This window comes from Cnephaeus nilssonii (genome assembly GCF_951640355.1).
Source record: "Cnephaeus nilssonii genome assembly, chromosome: 13".
Taxonomy (NCBI): Eukaryota; Metazoa; Chordata; class Mammalia; order Chiroptera; family Vespertilionidae; genus Cnephaeus; species Cnephaeus nilssonii.
The window spans coordinates 66,024,222-66,046,600 of record NC_137084.1 but is presented as its reverse complement, the minus strand read 5'-3'; the positions used below and the strand labels follow the sequence as shown (position 1 = coordinate 66,046,600).

The 22,379-nt window shown below is 40.7% G+C and overlaps 1 protein-coding gene across 1 annotated transcript in view; it reads right to left on the bottom strand.

Annotated features, from left to right (window-relative positions):
- ARHGAP42 (Rho GTPase activating protein 42) overlaps positions 1–22,379 on the bottom strand; it is a 251,835-nt gene that overhangs the window by 165,878 nt on the left and 63,578 nt on the right. The window contains exon 2 of the mRNA XM_079787754.1: positions 19,377–19,472. Within this exon, the coding sequence (XP_079643880.1) occupies positions 19,377–19,472 (96 nt within the window). The remainder of the gene's footprint in view (positions 1–19,376; positions 19,473–22,379) is intronic.

The following is a 22,379-nucleotide window of genomic DNA, read 5'->3' as shown; positions in this document are numbered from 1 at the left end:
ATAAGGAGAAACATACAACCCTTATTCTAGGCTTCATAAAATACTCTGAAAAGAATAGCCAGATAGTTTGGAAAATTATGTTAGCTATCCACATTCTTGCCACCTGCATGAAACTTTCCTGGCTGTATTCACCAGTAATAATCTTTCCCCTTCCTGACCATCTGGACCACGAGATTACTGGAAAGCAACCAAAATATAATTTCACATATAAATGTTAACTTCCCAACAAATTACTGAGGTTAAGAATATTGCTATAGGCTTTCCTTTTTATCGCCACAATGTGATATTGGAAAAACACTTTTGGAACAAAATAAATCAATTATTCAGGTGTATTTATGACAGGTCCTGTGAGTATAAACATTCACAAAGCCAAGAGTCAGATTATATTTACAGCGTGAGAAGTATGATAACGGCTTTTCTATTTACCAGTATTATACTACTAAAGTCCAAAACATTCCTGAACTTTAGTAGTTCAAAACTAGATTTACAGTTGTGAGTATGCCAGAGTTTATTATTAGATTATTATTATCCATGCATAGCCCATGGATACAGAAAACAGTGTGGTGAAGGCCAGGGGAGGAACAGAGTGAGGTGGGCAAAGGGAGGGGAAGTGGAGGACATCTGTAATAGTGTTAACAATAAAAAATAAAAATAAAATGGATCATAAAAATAAATAAATAAAATACTTATTTCCTAACAATCTTTTCAACCAGCTTAAATTCACCATACTATTTTTAAAAATATATTTTTATTGATTTCAGAGAGGGAAGGAGAAGGAGAGAGAGAAACAGAAACATCAACAATGAGAGAGAATCACTGATCAGCTGTCTCTTGCACAGCCCCCACTAGGCATAGAGCCCGAAACCCAGGTATGTGCCCTGATCCGAATCAAAATGTAACCTCCTGATTCATAGGTCAACACTCAATCACTGAGCCACATCGGCCGGGCCACACTACTATTTTTGAATGTGGAAAACCTGTTTAGGGCCTGGGAGTAGGAATGAGAGAGGGAAAAAAAACAACTCCCTGTTCATTGTTAACATAACTCCACTACCTTAAATACTAATCATTATACTATTAAATGTTTCAACAATTGATCAACTTGGTCTTTACAGATTCTGCAACTAGAAGAATTGAAAAAGCATGTCCCTCTTGCATCCAACCAACATTGATATCATAACCAGACACTGAGGTATTAAATATTTCTCCCAGAGTCTTTCTTCAAACCTAAATAGCACAAATACATACTGAAACAAAGCACAGGTCACAAATTCATAAATATAGAATGTTATGTCAACAACCCAAGTTTTCACTTTATTAGAGTGAACAAATATCACTTTTGACGTTCAGCTATGCTAAAAGATAGGGAGAACTGGGTTAGCAGTAGGCCTTAGACTTGGTTAAATATCAGTGGAAAACCTATAAAAATCAGTTTAAACCAATGCAGTCATATTTTATAAACCCAGATGATGGCCCAACAGTCACTTTTCTATTTGGGTGTGAGATGTAGGCTCTGCCAAGGTCTTTTGTAGTATCCTTCCTGCACTGTTTTTTTCATGAAGAGTAGAAGGAAATATATAGGAGGTTGGCAAAACTAGATTTACAGTTGTGAGTATGCCAGAGTTTATTATTAGATTATTATTTATTAGTTATTATGTCATTTATTTGTAGTATCTGTTTTCTTTTTATTATTACTATTACTTCATAGCCCTACTTATGATTTATCTTTTAGGTAATGATGGCTGATAATTTAACCTATTTTGTCCACCCCTGTAATAAAACATCAACACTGAAATAAGAATACGAACCAGAGAAGGTGAATTTGTCATATCCTTTTAGATCTAGCCATATAGAGAAAAATAAAAGTAGAATCTACAGCCATAGCTAAGTGGCATCAGCACTGCACTACAAGCAACGATGTAGCAGGTGTCACATCAGCAGCTCATGCCTGGAATGGCCCTGGAATTTTAATTCTTTGTGCATTTAAAAGATCAAAGGTTGCATACTGACTACGTATTGGTTGAACTATCCAACGGAAAGTTTTGGTTCAGGAGCAGTTTATAACCCATAAACAAAGCAAGAAGCACAATCAACTTGTGGTATGCCAGAATAATAAATACTGTATCTGAAAAAACAGAACAAGTAATATAAAAACTGACACCAAATCTCCCACCAGATATTGTGTCACTGGTAACAGCACCCCCACTAATAGTCAGTCCACTGTGTCTCCAATACTGCCATCATTTGCAACCACAAACTCTAGTTATTATTTTCTGAGAACCACAACATCAAATAAGATTTTCCACTCCATTTGTGGCTTCAAGCTCCACAGATGCCTAGATGCAAAGCCAATAGATTGCTTCCTAAACCAACAAAAAAATAAGTCACAAGGCACTGTCTAAGGCTGGCAGAGCACTGTGATACCACTCTAGTAGAAAGAGATGTCATCTTTCCAACACTTCACAGCCACTTGGAATCTAGGATTGCAAGAAAAACACACAGAAATGTAATTATCTTTGAGGTATCTAAACTAAGTTCTCCACAATGTCCTCCTGGTGGTTAGATTTTTTTAATCACCAAATACAAATCAAAAAGAGATTAATCTCAGTATAACTGTCTAACCACTATGCTGTACACCTGAAACAAATACAAAATATTATATGCATACAGTAATTGAAAAATAAAATTTTAAAAATTAAAAAAAGATTAATCTTGAAAACAAGACCCTGAATACTTGCATTTAAATTCTTCTTCTATAGCCTACCAATGCAACCATGTGTTGGACTACATTGCATTCAGATGAATTAGGTTTCAATAATAATGAGATGTTCCAAAATGGAAGAGCATACTATATATTATTTTAGCAATGAAAAGTTACTTAGCTTCCAATCAAGATGATGGCTTAAGTAAATGCAGTACTTGTATCCTCCTACAACTGCATCAAAATGACAACTAAACTATAGAACAACCATCATCATAACCACCTGAAATCTAGCTGAATGGAAGTCCTACAACTAAGGATATAAAGAAAAAGCCACATGTAGACCGGTAGGAGGGGTGGAGACATAGAAGAGGCTGGTCCCACACCCATGTGTGGTGGATAAAAATTGGGATGGATATCTCGGCTGTTGAGGTCTCCTTTAAGGAGTGAGAGTCCCATCCCTAAGCCAGGCTCCCTAACCAAGGATTCCAGTGTCATAATTTCTGGCTGTAAAAACCAGCGAGTGAGACAGAAGTCTGCTAGAGTCCCAGGCATTCCTCTTAAAGGGCCCACACATGTACGTACTCAGACTCACTTCCTCTGAGCTCCAGAGCAGGAGTACCAGCTTGAAAGGCACCAGGGACACACTAGAAGGAACTATACTGTCTGACAAAGCCAGAAGGCCAGTGCCAGATTTCAGTCTCCATCAACCTGTTCACCCAGCCCAGGTGATTCCCTGAGACCCTGCCACATCCAACTTGCAGGCTCACCCAAGCTATATCCATTGGCTTTTCCGTAATAATGGCCTGTCTTGGCTCATACTTCTTATTTTCCTAAAATCTCTCAAACCAGCAGCATCTGGCCTCAGTGTGCCCCATATCTCTCACTAGGTGGCCCCAGGGCCAGCAATAATGGCAGCCAGCTTTGGTTCACAGGTTGACCTCTCCTGAGTACCGCCAAGCACAGCACAAGTAGCAGCCATCTGCAGATCACTTTGTAGCTCATGACAGGTGGTCTCAGGCAGAACACCGGCAACAGCTGACCTTGGCCTGCACCTCCTGGGAGGCGCCAGAGCCAGTGCATCTGGTAGACAGTTTCAGACAATGCTGAAGAACCACCCTACCACCTCCACGGGTGAAATGTTCAAGGGGTGGACTCAGCAACACCGGAGCCCCAATGAAGTAAGTTATGATCTGTGGGTTCGGTCCCAGCACAGCTGATTTTCCACAGTGATCACAGTTAGTCCTTCAACTGCTGAGCCTGGGGATAAATCCCTCCCATGACATGCCAACAGTAATCCAGGCTCAACTACAAAACAAGAATGTACACAGCCCACCTGGTAGGAGTGCACCTGGGGTGCCCAGCTTGGGTGAATGGGGAGGCTGTGCCACTGGACCCTGCAGGACACCTACTGCATTAGACCACTCTACCAAGCCCAGGAGACATAGCAGCTCTATGTAATACATAGAAACAAAAACAGGGAGGCTGCCAAAATGAGGAGACAAAGAAACATGTCCCAAATGAAATAACTGAACAAAACTCCAGGAAAAGAACTAAACAAAATGGAGACAAGCAATCTACTAGATACAAAGTTCTAAACAATGGTTATAAGGATGCTCAATGAACTTAGGGAAAGAGTAGATTAACTTGGAGAGAGATCTTCAACAGCATAAAAAAGGACATGGAAACCATACAAAAGAACCAGTAAGAAATGAAGGATAAAAAAAAAAAGAAAAGAAATGAAAAATACACAAAATTTACAGGGAATCAAAGGTAGAACAGATGAAGCCGAGAAACAAAACACCAATTTGGAATATAAGGAAGCAAAAAACACCCAATCAAAACAGCAAAAAGAAAAAGAGAATTTAAAAAGGAGGGTAGTGTAAGGATCCTCTGGGACAACTTAAAATGTACCAATACTCGCATCATGTAGGTTCCAGAAGGAGAAGAGAGAAAGCAAGGAATTGAAAACCTATTTGAAAAAAACAATGACAGAAAACTTCCCTAATCTGGTGAAGGAGATGAGCATACAAATCCAGGAAGCATAGAGAGTCCCCCCAAAAAAATGAATCCAAAAAGCCCATACCCATACATCATAATTAAAATGCCAAAAGTTAAAGGCAAAGAAGGAATCTTAAAAGCAGCAAAAGAAAAGCAGGTAATTAACTTTGATTGTTTGATAGAGAAGTCTAATTTCTTCCAGCAAACCATTACTGTGGAGGTGGGGTGGGGAGGAGCGCAGTGCCAGCCTACTATCCTGCTACATTATAGGAAAGAACAGGCTTATCATTTTTAAAGGCAACCAGTGCCAGAGCTGTTTGTGCTCCAAGGGCAATCAGGTGCCAAGTATCCTGCCTTGAAGGAAATGATCTGTAAGTGGCTGACAAACAACCACTTACACCAAGTATCACACTCCCTCCCCGCAAAATCCCGTTCTCACTACCATCAGGAACAGACTTCCCAGCACTCCTTCACATTCCACAAAGACTAAAGCACCCGTTCATACTCCTCCTCTGCACCCAATTCTCCTGCCACCACCCTCCTGAAACTTCAACATCCGCTTCCGTGTCCAATTTCCAGCTTCTCTTTTCCACAACCTCTTAACCTCCCATGACCTTCTCCTCTGTAATTTCATACACCCACAAGGACACCAAGAGTTCAAGCTATCTAACCCTTGGCTTTTGCTTTTTGGCAATCCTTTCATTCAACTCTAGTTTACTCCTAATCTTATTTCCCACAGTGGTTATCTAAAAAGAATTTTCTCCTTTCTCAAGAACCCAGCCCCACACTTCCCCTCCTCATACCAGATGGCCTAGCCTTCTGCTTCTCTGAGAAAAGTTCAAGACCCTCTGATCAACACTGTCTCTATTCATTCTCTTCAAACTTGCCTGTCTCGGGTACGGGGCCCTCTTCCTCTCAAAGCTAACGAAGTGCTGTGAAGCTTCTCATCTCACCCTCTCCCATCTTCAGCTACATTCTTCTGTTTCTCTCCCTCTCATTTCTATCATCACGCTTCTCTCCTCACAAGCTATTTCTCCTTCCCCTCGGTCTATGAACTTATTCCAGTGAACTCGCTGGCCATAAAGGAAGGGCAGGAAAACATGGGTGGGGGAAGGAGGATCACTGAATACATGCAGCGCTGTGCACAGCTCCTTAATCTTCACAATACCCCACAAGGAGGTCACAAGTCAAACACCCAAATCTCCTCTCACCATTCTCCTATTTTTTAAATAATGAAACTGAAATACAGAGGATAAACAAGATGTGAGGTCATAGAGCTAATGACTTGCAGAGCTAAACTTTGAACCCAAATTAACTCACCTGAAATGTATATACTTTCCCACTACTCCAGGCATAGTCCCACAGCCCCAACTCACTATTCTAAATTTAACAAATACAGTCACCTCCTTTGAATTTCTACAAGGAACTTTATCTGCATCTCGAAACTTAACGTGTGTCAAATCTTAACTCATAACTCTGTTTTGGTACTCAGGCCACATATAAACTGTGATAGATCCTCCTTTCCCCCAACTGAAGGACGGAGTATGACGTAAACTCCACCTGCAGCCGGACATTCCTGAACACCTTATATGGACTGTACATTGAACCACCAATCAGCACCTGCCATATACCCTAAGCCCCCAATTACATGAAACCACCAATCAGCGTGGGCTGAGTGCCCTAAGCCCCGTCCCCTCTTTTCCTCCTCTTAAAAGGCTCTCTCTCTCTCTCTCTCTCTCTCTTCCCTTTGCCCCTCTGGAAGGCGGCTGGCAGGGTGATCTCCAATAAAGCCTGTGTCCTGGTATCCCATGGTCTCCAGCCCTCTGTTTCATCTTTCAAACTGATAAATGGCTCATAACACCTTGTTCCTAGTAACTCAAGTGATGGATTATCCATCCTTCCATGCCCCCACTCACGAAATTCTGCACACCTCTCTCCCCTATCCTAGATCTACGTAAGAATATCACTTCATCTCGGCTATACTATTACAGTAGCCTAGTTATTGGTTGCCCAGCTTCTACGACTCTAACTCACCATATGTACTAAAGGTCGAAATTAAGAAAAGGAGGGGGGCACCTTTGATTATGTCATTATCCAACTCAAAAACCTTGAATCATTAAATAAAACCCGAACTCCATGTTGTAAGCGATTCGGGATCTCCATCGTAGGGCCATAGGTACCTTTCTAAGCATCTTCGCCTGAGATGCTACTATTTCTAATCTCTAGCTTAGCACTTTGAAACTACTAGACATTCTTATAGTTTCCCATTTCCATGCCTTTTCTTTACCTACATTTCCTAAGCTGTGTCTTGCCTAACCATTAGGACTCAGCATGAATAACCCCCTCTATGAGAGCATTTTCTGATGTTCCCAGGAGGAAGTTCCTTCTCCAGCATTGGTGTTCTCACAGCATTTTTGGTCTTACTATGCTACAGCACTCAGTACATTCTCCTTAGTATTACAGTGATTATATCATAAAGCTATTTTATCACACCCTTGTATTTTATAAGCCTAATAAGGATACAAGAAGACTTTACTCATGTTTGCATGTTCTAAATTACCCATAAAGTTCTTTGTACTCAGAAGATACTCATTATTGGTAGAGAATTCTAGAGACTCCAAAGTCTATACCAGCATGAACTAAGTCACACCTTATACTAGTATGTGACTTTAACTTGAAAAACTGATTTTTTTTTTCATCCCTGGGAGATTTGTGCAGCACTTACACTGGCCCATTAATACCATCTCTCATAATCAGGGTATATATCAACTTGTTCTGCATAAACCAAAACCTTTTTGCAGGCTGTGAAAAAATAATGTGGCAATAAATGGCCTCCCCAATGTGTCTACCTTGGTATAAACCACAAGTATATTGTTTAGAGTAGTGGTTTCTCACAAGCTGCATCAGACACCAATAATATCCATGAAATTACAGGGTACTAAGGTCTCAACCCAAGGGATTCCACCTTAGTTCAGGTCTGAGGATGGGGCCCAGAAATCATATTTTTAAGGTTCCCATACTTGATTCTGATTGTAGGCAGTTTGGGAGGAGGAAAAGAAGGGATGTATGCTTTGTGTAAAGAATTAAGAATTCAAACTACATTTAAAAGAAAACAGTATGTATTTTTTAAAATATATTTGTATTTATTTCAGAGAGGACAAGGAAGAGAGAGATAGAAACATCAATGATGAGAGATAATCACTGATCCGCTGCCTCCTGAACACCCCCCTGCCCTCACTAGGGATTGAACCTGCAACCTGGGTATGTGCCCTGACCGGGAATCACACTGTGATCTCCTGGTTCATAGGTCAACGCTCAACCACTGAACCACACTGGCCAGGCAGAAAACACATAAGCACTTTGCAATATGTATTTTAATAAACTTAAGGATCATCTCTACCACCTTGCTTGAAAGTCATGTGTACTTTCAATAGCAGAGGTAGTACAATTGACCCTTGTGATAATGGAGGAAATAATATATTATCTGAATCTCAAGAATCAAGAAGAATCAAGAATAACCCTTAAGTTCTCTCCACAGCCCACAACAACTATCCTGAATTTTGTCTCTAACAGAGAAATTACTTGGAATTCGCCTTTTTTCTCCCAGGCACATATTCCTAGATAACTATCCAAGGCAAGCTCCTCTTTTTCCTTTTTTTTAGGCCTGTTATTCAACTCTTGTTTCTTTCCAACTTCTCCCTCTGTATTCGGCCTCCCATCCCGTAGTCTCTCTTCATTGCTCATATGCTGGTCCTTGCCTTTGGCCAATAAGCTTTCCATTAAGCCCTGAATGTCCATTCCCTGCGTCCTAACTCACTTATTTCAGACACAGTTTCTAGGACTATTGCCTTTCTGATCCAAACATTTTATGTCAAAAGTGAAACTGTACTTTTATTATTTCATTCACATTCAAAAATGTTCTCTCTTGGTTCATAAAAGATGTGGTGATGAAGGCAATCTCTAACTCACTCTGAACTGGCAAACATTTCCGCGCTGTAATTCGTCACACATACTGATGCCAGAATAAACCTCCTAAAGAGCAACTTCAATAAAAAGCCTTGAGCGTCTCCCGAGAGCATGCGCATAAAACTTTACACTACATGGCAAAGCTCTCTATGATTATGCTCTAGGTCTCAATCTTTGTACTCCAGCTAAGAGGATGTTACACCTTAGCTTTCTTTGATATTGCACAAATCAAGACAATGAATGTTCAAGCGAATAGTCAGGCTAACTATGCCCAAGCAAAGGAAGAAGTGCAATGGTCTGGAGCAGAGGGAAGCAGTGGTTAAATACAGAACCGGAGAAATGCTTCAACATCCTAAAGACTTCAGGAAAAAATCTAGGGCTGTTACAGCCGGCAGGCCTGAGAAGTTTTGACTATTTTTATGTCTTTTATATCAAATGGTTTCAATACAGAAAAAGGGTCAATGTTTACATGGTCAAGTAAATTTGATCGATTACACAGGGAATAAAGGATAAATCAAGGTTCCAATTATAAGCACTTTGCAGTAATACCACTATCTTAAAATGACATCTGTATATGGAAGAAATACTGAAGAAAAAATTTTAAAATGTCCCTTCTTTTTGTTTCTCTATAAACATTTATCACAATCTAACTTAACATATAATAAACTTAAATATTTTATCATCTAACTCCTCAAACAAATGCAAACCCATTAGGGTGGGGATTTTTTTTTTCTTCTGTTTTGCACACGGATGTGTCAGTACCCAAAATGGTGTCTGACAAACCACAGGTACTTGATACAGCTTTATTGAATGAACGAACAAGTAAGCTCCAAGTTCAGGACCGAAGAGCCAGGCGAACAGGTTTCTCCTACTGGTGTGACTTTAGAAAATCGATTCACCTGTGTCTAAAGCAAAATGACAGTGAGCTCCCATGTTCTCCAAGGTCTCTACTCTTAACATACTAAGCAGAAGTAGTACTTTCTAATAATTCAAAAGAAACAAAACAAAACAAACAATAACCTGAGCCACTCCTCATCCCCACCTGTACACAAAGTATGAGAATTATCCCAGAAGAAATGCAGCTCCCAAATAGCAAGATATAAAAAACACTTTCACTGTGGCCTAACGCCAGCTTCAAAAGCTATTTTCAAAGCAGATGCTAAATTTACATGATCTTCCACATGGGTGGAGAAATTCCGCTAAGCAAACTAGGACATTACCGACAAAAGTTCAAACTAGGCACCTAATACCACACAGGCCACCACTTCTCCTTTTTGGTGTCTGATGTTGACCAATAGGCAATAAAAACATGTTCCTGTTACTATGCCAAAAATTATGACAAAAATGTCAAGAGTGTGTCATGGCTTAGGCTTGAAATTACAAGCCAATCACAAGATTCCAGTTTTACGAAGGCCATTCTATTCATACATCCAATAGAAGAGATGTACTCCAACTGAGATTCTGTTGTTCAATGCAAGTGCATTAAAACCAGCACAGGTATCCATAGGTTACATTATAAAGTCAGACTAGCCAGGCCCCATTTCCTCCTGAGCACAAACATAAAGAAATGGCCAAGTAAAACATTTTAAGGAAAGCTCATCTGGAGCAGTGTTCTTAAGTCTTCCATGAGGCAGTCAGATTAACCTTTTTAAAATGCAAATACAATGTCACTTCTCTGATTAATGCCAGCAATGTCTTCTCATTGCCTTTAGGTTAAAACTCCACATCCCTAACTTGGCCTACTAGGTCTTGTATACCTGCTCACACTTGCCATTTTCCCCTTGGCTTTCTCCTTTCCTCCTCAAAGCCTGCATTCATCCCTTCCCTATGTCTGGAATGTTCCTATTCCCTCTTCACGGACCACTTCTCCATGACCGATTTAAACAACCTCTTCCTCAGAGTGGCCTTCCCTCATCTTCCCACTCACACACCTATGCCTGGTCTACCTTGAATATTTATGTACATTAAGGTGCTGGTCTACCTTGAATATTTATGTACATTAAGGTGCTTTGTTTCTATATAAAGGTTCCCTAGGTTTTGCAGGGGGACCTTTTTTATACAACAACTATTTACTAAGCCTCTGCTACAAGCAAAGCTCTAAAGTATTACACAGGAATAGAAATGGGAGTGAAACTTTCTAACCTCAAAGAGCATAAAATTTGCTGGAGGAGATAAGAGACTGAGTTCTCTATGAAAAAGACCAAACTATTTTTTGTTCACCAGAACAAATCGCAAAAATAAATAAATGGGTTTCAGGGATTATTGTATGTTAGTAAGTTAAGACAGTTTTTTTCTTTGAGACATGTGGCTAGTGGCATAAGACTCATATTGTTTTTCAGAGCCGGAAATGAAAAAATCTAAGCCTTTGGACTTCAAATTAAATCAAGTTATGTTCTTTAAAATACAGAGCTAATATAATGAAAACATCTCGTAAGTGGCATGTTTTTTAAGAGAAGAGCTCCACCTGAAATACACAACCTCCCCAGCTGTTCGAATCCTCAGTTGTGGGTGGTTTCTGTGTGGGTGCAAAAATAAGGGTGGTAAAGAAATGGAAAACAATATTTCAATTATCCAACTGAGAGTCGTTAAAAATAAAGCATGCTTCCTCTACAGAGTTCAAAAGAAAATGTTATTTGTATAAACAACCTAGGCATTTGGGAAGGTTCCACTTTAAGAGGACTTCCTGATTTATATAACCGTGGGTTGTAATGAGGATCTGTAATAACTGATGGATTTTCTTTTGATTCAGCCTGTGAGAAGGTAATATGTTCCCTAGAATTTAATAAAAATCACAGGTCTCTTTTTGAAGACTTCAGTCGTGGTTAGTAATGGTAATGGTTTTTGGCTTGCAAACTTTCCCCCCCAAAAATGCCTAAGAAGAGCTCGGTGGCCAGGCTCCATCTAACGCATCACAATAGCGTCAGACAATGATTAGTAGTAATCGGTATGGATGAGTATGTGTAGTTCATAGCTAAATTTTGAAGAAAATCTTTACAGAAGCTTTTAATAATTTAATAGCTTAGTAGTTGATAGTTGAATTTTATTAGTTTAAATTGAATAAAATAGGCTCTTTTTTAGCTAAATTCACTTATGATCTTCTAAGTATATTTCCTGGGTTTATAAATATACCAGTTTTGGTTTTTTTTAACCTGATACAAAAAGTGTTTTTATACTACAAATCCCTTAAAAACACACAAAGCAAACTGCCATACTTCCCGTCCCAGACTATATTCCTAATTTATAACTTGGAAAACTGGATCAAACAACACCTTTCCGTTGTACCTCACAGATGCATCCTCAAAGTGAACGGAATTATGTGGCATAAGATTTAGCATTTTCCCACAGTAATTTCTCTAACACAGAAAACGAAGGAAAATTTTCCAACCCCTCCCTTAAAAAATGTCCCCACTTCACACCCTCTGAGCAAGCATCCCTGATCACTCCAGGCTTCTGTCAATATCACATGTTGATTTCCGGCTCAGGGTGAAGTCCCTTTACCACTGTATCACACTAACGCACACCCAGCCTCAGAGAGGTGATCAACAACAAATATTTGCAGCTGGGCAAAGCTCTACTAGCTCAAAAACAAACAATAAAGGCCCGGTGATTAAAATGTAACTATTAAAAATTTATCTCTTGTAGTGTCACCTTTCAACATATTCTCCTAAAGACAGAACAGAAAAGAATCCAAAATGTATGGCACATTCCAGATAATGCAGTAGGATTCAAAACTTGGACTGGGTTCGACTTTCTATCAATCTGCACACATACAATTTGTACATAGATTTCCATATAAAACTGGTGGGGGGTTTTCTATTTGTGTGTGTGTGTGTGTGTGTGTGTGTGTGTGTGTGTGTGTGTGTATCCTCACTGGAGGATATTTTTTTGCATTGATTTTAGGGAAAGTGGAAGGGAAGGAGGGAGGGAAAGAGAGAAAGAAAGAGAGAGAAAAAGAGACATCAACTGGTTGCCTCCAACATGCACCCAACCACGAATCTGCAACCACCCAGGTATGTGCCCTTGACCAGTGGGCCGACACTTTAATAACTGAGCAGCAACACCAGCCAAGGCATAAAAGTGTTTTTTAGGATGTAATATGCTCATCACTTCGAGAACTCTTAAGTACCAATCATCAGTATTTCTATATCTGTATTCAAACAAAGCAAATACCTGAAGAATACATTCGTTATGTCAAAAATACCTGGGCAATTATTACAAAACATATTTTGATTTAAATTACCTAACTGATGGCCTCATTTCTCCACTCAGTGTTGGGAGCCATAACCTTAGTTGACAAGTGGTTGTATGTTGTCTGTCTCTACCACAGGAATTTTCTGTTTAGGTGTGTCTGAAGGAATGAAGTCCCCACCTAAAATATTTACTAGCAAACAGACTCTCCTTCTTGGTAAATGTTTAATCTCTTGAGTGCAAGGTTCACGTTGTCCAAGACTTGCATGAGAATTAACAAGGGCTGCTACACGAGCTGTTTACACACAATTGCAGCTGGACTTTCCAATGATCTCCAAGATTACATAGAATGAGCAAGCTTTGCCTCTTATCAATGACTAATACTAGTATTCTTATGGGTACCAGTTCAGCTTGACTAACAATATCTGATATTTTTAAAATCCAGACATCTTTAAAGGCTTTGGTTTAAAGTGATTTCAAGTTATAGGTACTAAATACAGGAACAAAATACAGTAACTTGCATACCTCACCTTTGGTGTGGACATAAATCCTGAAGTAATATACTATGATTTATAGCTTTTTATTATACTACTAGAGGCCCGGTGCACGAAATTCGTGCATGGGGTGGGGGGTTCTCATCCCAGCCTGCACCCTCTCCAATCCAGGACCCCTAGGGGGATATACCTATACCGGCAGTCGGACATCCCTCTCACAATCCTGGACCGCTGGCTCCTAACCGCTCACCTGCCTGCCTACCTGGTCGTCCCTAACTGCCCCCACCCTGCTGACCTGATCACCCTTCACCGCCTCTGCATGCTGGCCTGATCACCCCTAACTGCCCCCCGCCGCCGGCCAGGTTGCCCCCAACTGTCCCCTCCCGCGTGGCCTGGTCACTCCTAACTGCCCCACTGTCGGCCTGGTCGCCCCCAACTGCCCCCCTGACTGGCCTAGTTGACCCTCACTGCCCCCCTTGCCAGCCTAATCGCCCCCAACTGCCCCCCTGCTGACCTGGTTGCCCCCAACTGCACCCCCCACCGGCCTGGTTACCCCCAACTGCCCCCCTGCCGACCTGGTCGCCCCTCATGACCCCCCTGCCGGCCTGGTCACCCCACACAGCCAGCTTGTTCAGTCGTTTGGTCATCCCTCACTAACCCCCCTGCCGGCCTGGTCGTAGGCAGCCATCTTGTAAGGTGTGACAGTCAATTTGCATATTACCTCTTTATTATATAGCAGGCGTCCTCAAACTACGGCCCGCGGGCCACATGTGGGTGTTTTTGCCGTTTTGTTTTTTTACTTCAAGATAAGATATGTGCAGTGTGCATAGGAATTTGTTCATAGTTTTTTTTCAACTATAGTCCGGCCCTCCAATGGTCTGAGGGACAGTGAACTGGTCCCCTGTTTAAAAAGTTTGAGGACCCCTGTTATATAGGATACTCTCATGTGCTAAATTAACATAGCAAAACAACCTGTCTCCTATGCTGAGTCACAGTAATATCTTTGAGCGTCTACTTGTTTAAATGAACCAGGGTAAACTGTTTTCAAAGGAACAGTATTTTATTTTGTGTGGAGAGAGCCTTTGATTTCTTTCTAGTAAGGTTTTCACAGGCTAGGCACTGACTCACTTTGGCAACTGATGTCCATGTAGGTACATGTACTAGGACTGAAGCAGTGAGTACTGTCTTTCTGTATTTACATACATATCACTGTGCAACTATAGTTAAAGTATGGTACATTCTGTACCTAGTCTGTCCATATAATTATTTGAGGAGGACTGAATCTTTGCATTCTTTATGATCTCTCCCCTCCCCTCCACCACAAATTTCCAAGCCCCAAGTGTCCAGCTGCTCAACTCCTAGCCTACTCCTAACTTAGTGTCTTTACTCAGTTCAAAACACTAAAGCAGTACAAAAAGTGGGCCGTTAGAGCAGCCGTGGGAAGTGAAGTTGGATGGACTCAAAAGGCTGCTTCCCACCAGGCCAGCTCTGCGGTGGGCAGATAAAAGGGCGCCATCAAAAGCTCACCTGCAGCTCATTCATCCTCAGAAAAGGGAGGAGCAATGACCTCTGGCTGCTTTTGAATGGAAAGGAAGATGCTAAAAGGAGAGTGTGTGATGCTGCCCTGCTTGGGACTTTAATTCTGGAAACAACTAACCTGCTCTCTGAGCCACAGGAATTCCCCACTGCGTCCCAGACCACTATTCCCATTTTGCTTCCTTCCATGCCAACACCGTCTCACTGATACCAAAACAAACAAACCAAAAAGCCAGCAAGCACAGGCCAGAGAGGTGGGAGCAGGAGGGGGCAGCTGAAGAGTGGGGCCAATTTACAGGCCAGACACAGGCCTACCAGTCTACAAAAATGTCCTGAACAGCTTCCACTAATTAGGTAATTATGCTGATATAGAAACAGCACCTTCTTTTCCTTACTTTGTTCAAAACCTGTTTCCCACCCTATCCCACTGTAAGCACATGGAAAGCAGACATCTCACTCACCTTCCTAATGCCCTCCCATCCATTCCCACCACCATAACTTACAGAAAGTCTGCAAACGTCCTGATTTTATGAGTTATTTTGCTACTGATATTGCTCACTTATAAAAAATGAGCGTTTCTGGTAAATCATCAGATTTAGTGATTACGTCCTTGGTTAAGTCTCAAGACTACTCTGGCGGGGAGGGCTGTGGCTATTACAAAAAGCTAAGAGCCGCAGCTGTCCCTACTTCATTCCTCTTTTATTAAATCAGAGGAATAAAGAAGCTGAAACCGGGGCTTCAACAAGCTATTTTAAAGACAACTAACGCTCTGTCCTTTCCCACGTAGAACTGAGCGTGACAAAGCGGGTGAGGACCGGACGGTTCTTGCACTCCACCCACGCCAGCCTTACCAATCAGTCCCAGCGATACATTCCTGGATGCCTGTCCTTGGTACATAAGCCGTCATGTTAGGGATGATTACTGAAAGTCTACTATTTCTTTATTCTATACATCGTTCCTCTTTTTTTTTTTTAACTGTTCAGACTGCACTTGGGACTCAGTAAAAGGAGAAAAAGTGTTAGATGGAGAGGATATAGGAACATATCTATATTTTTACATTAGTTGTTTCAGAAATAATTTATGTTTATAAATATTTTTATTCTAAGTTAGGTTTTCCTAACAAAACATAGGCATTTAAGTCAGACACTCTGCAACAGGAACTAAAAAAGTCTCCTGATATAAAAGTAGCAAACAATATTACACCTACTCCTATATAGTATTCACCTTGGTCTAACTCCTCAAAGCCCTCTAAGCATTAGAATTAAATTTAATATTTGTTGCATATAATAAGCCTTTACCTACTGATCAATTCCCACCCTTCAATCTAATCTGCAAGAGCCACGACAATATCCCGTTAGCCAAAGTGGAAAGAGACAAACAAACCAATATGGAGATATCAAATCCACCACAACCTGAGGAAATCACTTGACATCTGCCAGGAAGGTCACATGGCATGGTGACTGAAAACCTGCCTCTGCGGTCACTAGTGTGCCTTCAAGAAGGTGTTTTAAGTAAGAAGCACAATGGAAATTAGAACTGTTTACTATACTGCTAATAGCAAGTAAAAGACCAACTACAGTCAGCGTGAATGTACTCTAGAGACTTCATAAATTCAAGTATATGAATCTGATGGAATATTTTAAAGCAACGAAATTATTAAAAATTGTATCTACAAAAACTCAGAAGTAATTACTATAATCCTCTTTATAAAGAAAAAACAAACATATATATACATATGTATAATTTCTAAATTATATATATAATGCTATTAAAAAGCATACACATAAGTGAAAAAATTAAGTTTTATAAGGAAAATTGTCATTTATTAAACAATTTAACAGAGGGGCTACTCTGAGTCAGGCCCTAGGTCAGGAGCTAAAGCTAAAATGTTTTTTTTGTTCTTTCTTTAAAAATAAAAGAGATCTGAACTCTCTGCCTTCTTGGAATTTATAGGTATCATTTCTAAGTCAAAATAATTGTAGTTATGTGAGTATAGGGGTATTCTTTCTTTTTTCTACATAATAATGCTAATATGTTAATATTTTAGTAATATAATCTAGGCTTTTTTTCTGGTTAGGTGTATGTTACAATGCCTGCATTGGGGGATAGACATTTAGGACAAGTGTCAAGAAGTGGCACATGAAATGACAACTATTGCTCCAAATGTCAGTGGTGTATGATCACTGATGTCCTTTCCCTTTCGATCCTCTCCCTTCTTCCTAGAGGCTCCCGAGTACCCCTCAGCCAAGCGCAGGCATGGCTCAGCCACCTCTCCTTAGAGACCTGAGAGCAGAAGAAGCCATCTCTGATTCCAAGGGCCCAGCCACCTCCACACCCCCTCAGAGTCACTAACACTCAGCTAAGAAAGTGGGTGCCTGGCACAGCTCCTCTGAAAGACTGCCAACGTGACCGTGACGATGTATGCATCATGCCAGCCCCACGTGCAGAGAGGGCTTGTCTACGGACTCTGCACTCTGCCCAGTGACTTCTCCAGGAGAAACTCTCCTGAATGTAAGCAGCTAAAGTCACACAATGAATCAGACACTCCATCAGCTGATCTTCTCCGGAAAGCCTTTCTTTCGTGGACATGACATTGCCCTGTCCTAGGCTGGGACTTGCTACTTAGGTTTAAAACATAATAAAAACATATTATTTTAAAATGCATGTACCTGGGAAAACTACAGAAGAAATGGCAGAGGAAAGAGAGGAATGTGACTGTGGAAAGGCATGTCAGGGATCATAAATCTCTGCTACTCAACGTGTGGTCCATGCACCAGCAGCGTCGGCATCACTTTCAAGTCTGATGGAAATGCAGAGCCACACATTCAACCTGAGACCTTTTGAATCAGAATCTGCATTTAATAAGATCTCCTCGTGTTTTATACACACATAAAAGCTTGGAAGTCGCTGTTCCAGGTACATGTAATACTCTATTTTTATACCTGGACGATGACTACACTTGGTATTATTCTCTAAAATGTACACACATTTTGTCCAGTCTTCTGACTATGTGGCCATGTCTCTAATCTAGCCTACAAATGGACCCCTCGTCTACAAACTGACAAGTAGGGTTTGTTAAAATGTGGGAGAAAGAATGCTACTTGAATCTGATCTCCAAACAGTAAACTCAGATACAGAAAAAAATTCAGAGATCACATAACCCAACCTATTCACTCTGTGGGAAATGAAACCATGTGATTCAGGAAGGGGCATGCCTTCCCCAGGATCAGATTGCTAAATTACTGTGGCAAAGTTGGATTAGGGCTCAAGTCACCTGATCCTCAGTAATGTTCTGTGTCCTGTAATAATACTGGTGTAATACATCATGACTGATTCTTTCCCCTATATTCTCATACTAAAAGAGAAATCTGTATTAAGTTAAAAAAGAAATCTTTAAACCAGTACCCTGTCTATTTAATAAGAGACACCCAATATGTATTAGTTTGAATGGATGATTGACTTTGAGGCAGAGATGGGCATTGTTATCCACATCTTTGCAAAGGGCAGAGCTGAATCATAGAAAGATTAAGTAATTTCCTTATGGAAGAAACCACAGAGCTCAGTTTTAAAACAATGTCTAATACTGTTGGGGAGTGAGTTTCTCCTTGACCCTGTTCGCTGCGCCAATTGTTGGAGTACTCACTCCTTGAATCCTGCTCCACTACGCCAGCTGTTGGGCCTCAGTGCCCCTGCCAGGAACTGGGCCTCCTTGGACACCAGGTATCGGACGGAGAAGACGTAAGAAGTCGTAGGCATATAAGAGAGTCTTTATTGCAGTCCAAGTAGCCATTGCTACTATGGAGCCATTAGACAAAGCAGTCCAGTAAAGCAAGGACTGCTAATACAGCAGCCCTCCTAGTAAAACAGCCTCACATAATAGCAGCCTCTCACTGGCTGGTCAGTAACACACTTTATACTAACTTAGGCAAAAGAGGCTTCTTGCCAAATAGTGACATCAATTTTGGGTTACAGAAGGGCACGCTTGCTCAGTGTATCCAGTCCTTGCACCTGCCTATGGCAACTTGGCCTTCAACATCCTGATTAGGATTCCCACGCTCAGATTGGCCTTGAATATCTGGCGTATACTAACTGATTAGGGTTCCCCAAAATTGCCCTTTACCTTTATCAAAGTCAGAATAGTTTACATGTTTAATATTTGAGTGTGTGAATCTGTTTGATTTCAATTAAATCAGTATGGTAAGTAGGACTTTTAAAATTATTATTTAGGAAATTAAGGGGAGGTAGGGGAGGGAGTTGGGGGGAGGAGATAAGGGAAGAGATTAATTAAAGAACACATATACATATATGCATAAGCAATAGACACAGACAATAGTGTGGTGAAAGCCTGGAGTGGGGTAGGGGCTAGGAGAAGGGAGACACAGTGGGGGGGAGAAGAGAATTGGGGGACATCTATAATACTGTCAACAATAAAATGAAATAAAAATTCAGAAAAATTATTACTTAGGATATTAAAGAAAAGTAGTACTCACCAATACTAATTTCATCATCTGTTTCAGCATCACCAATACATTCAAATTGGAAGTCTTGCAGTGACTGGGAAAATTTCTGTACTGCCATAGACAGATCTGTAATTAAAAGTTTAAAAGTCATAAATTGAAGATACCATGGAATACTCCTTTCCACACATAACTTTGATGTTAATACTATATTAACCAGAGCATTTTAAAATACCAGCTTGACAAATGCAAGCAGAATTTAAAGAGACTACTAAAGAAATATTTTAGGAACTGGATCTGCTCTGCTCAAAGGGGATCTGCCCCTTTAAGAAAGTTTTGGTGCCAGTCATGTATTATCAGGAAGCCAACTTCCCAAAACCTTTATCAAAGAATTACCATTCATTCCCTATAAATGGAGCATTTACCGTACTTTCCGGCGTATAAGACGACTGGGCGTATAAGATATTCCTGGGTTAAAAAGTCGTTTTATACGCCAGAAAATACGGTATATTGGACTATATTGATGGGATTAGATATAATGGATTAGATATATTGGACTACTGTATTTTCCGGCATATAAAACGACTTTTTAACCCAGGAAAATATTATATGCCCAGTCGTCTTATACACTGGAAAATACGGTATTTTAAAAAAAATAAAGAATGCTACTGAGGCCGAGACCGGTTTGGCTCAGTGGATAGAGCGTCGGCCTGCAGACTCAAGGGTCCCAGGTTCGATTCTGGTCAAGGGCATGTACCTTGGTTGCGGGCACATCCCCAGTAGGGGGTGTGCAAGAGGCAGCTGATCGATGTTTCTCTCTCATGGATGTTTCTAACTCTCTATCCCTCTCTCTTCCTCTCTGTAAAAAATCAATAAAATATATTTAAAAAAAAAAAAGAATGCTACTGAGGTTGCTGGTGGGGGAAAAAAGAAAAAGGCAGCCGACCTTTGATTAGAAAGAGTCATTGATGTTATTCTACACAAACTGTGAAGCAGGTAGGGAATATATTTTTACCAATAAACTACTGGTTTTGATCTTCTTCTAAGGTGAAAGGTCACCTGAAAGGTTATTTACAAATAATCTTGTGATTTACAGGAGACCTCCAACTAAACATACTCTTTATGACTTCAAGCTGAACAGAGTCCAGAGTGTGGCTATATCCAGAAGAGGAATTATTCTGTATTCCTGAAGAGAATAAAGAAAAGTCCAGAATAATGAGAAGTAAATCCCTCGGAGGAAAAGCCTGGGATGCAACCTAACAGACCGAATAGGAACGCAGCCTCTGGAGCCAGGCTGCCTGGGTTGAAATCCAAGTCCCACCACTGACATGACCTTGGACAAGTTATCTGACTCCTGTGGGCCTGTTTCTCATCTGTAAAAAGTGAATGGCAACGGTACAGCCACCTCAGAGAGTTGTTTTAAGGATTAAGTTAATATTTGCAAAAGGTTTAGAACAGAGCCTGGCACTTAAGCACTGTTTAAGTTTGTTAAATAAAATTTAAAATAAATCAATCTGACAGTGCAGCATCACAGAAGCCTTAAAGGTCCCACCTCTGAAGTTCGCAACAGTGGGAAAACATTTTTCAGAAATTCACTCTACACTTCATTGAATAGTTCAAGTCCAATACCTGAACCCTCACATTTAATTCATCACTATGGCCTGACAAAGACTCTCTCTTTCCTCAATCTTCACTCAGGCTCCTCTGAGCCCTCTTCTTGACTAGGCCTCTATCTTAGCTCCCCTTCTTCGCTGGGCCTACTTAGTTAGCCCTATTTTAATAGGAATCTTGCCAAGTCAATTTAGAGAGAACCCGTAGCCTGGATATCTGATATCTGATCAAATTCCTCATCTCCCACCTTTGATGAATAAGTTCTTGGCCTGCCTTCACTAAGAATCCTCCTGTCCTTGATACCTCCTCTTAGTAATTTTCCACCCACAACACCCCGCCCCCGCAACCTGCTGGAGTTGAACCTGTTCTCTCTCCCCTACTGTGACACTTGGTATCTATAACAACAGTCCTGAATAAAGTCTTCCTTACCCTTTTAACAAGTGTCAGATTTTTTTTTTTCTTTAAGAGAACCATTATGGCCCCACACCTACACATGGCCCCATGACTTACTATGGTAATCACCATTCATGAAACTCCGAGCCTCAGTACCTATCAAAGTAAGCACTCATACATGAATAGGTCTCCAAATATGAAGGTCACTTTCTGCGCCAATGTGATCCAAGAACTCACCAACACCCTCACACCACGAACAATTCTGAAGACCGGGGCCTCGAGTCTCAGAGAGGCTTATAAAAAACAACAACAACAAATATAAACACACACACAAGAGACTGGGCTTTTTTGTTTTTGTTTTTAAAATCTTGTTTGAGAAAATAAATCATGCTCTGAAAGAGGATGACACTTGTAGATTAACACCTCTTTCCACAAGAGGGGTCAAATTTTGGGACCAGCTCACATTCTACTTGAGAGGTTCTTTCAATGTAAGAGATTAGAAAAGTCTATCAACCTAAGAATGGCTCTGCTTTCTACTGTCAGGATGAAAGATGAAGGGAGAGCCTCCTAAGTGAATTATCAGTCAAGGAGAAAAACAAAGGCTTCATCAGAACTAGACTTCACCAATTAGCGGTGAAGCCTTGAACAATCACTCATCCTTCCTGAGACCCATTTTTCTTATCTATACAACAGAGAATTAATACTTAGCCCACGGGGTTGTTATAAAGACTAAATGAGGATGTGCCTGGTACTTATGAGGCAACTCAACAAAAGACTTCCATTATTATAATTCAAATCCAGCCCATAAAAGTGGAAATGTTAACTGGCCTTCCAGAGAGAAGGGCACTGTGCAAACACATGCATTAATCTGACAGCGCACACCTCTGGCTAAGGGTAGAGAAGTCATAACACCTGTATCAGACGTTATGAGAAGACAAAGAAAGAAAGCAGACTTGTAGGATGCCTGTAAGCCAAGCTGTATGTGGGCACTCTCCCAAGACTTGGGAAAAGCATCTATAATAATAAAAGCAT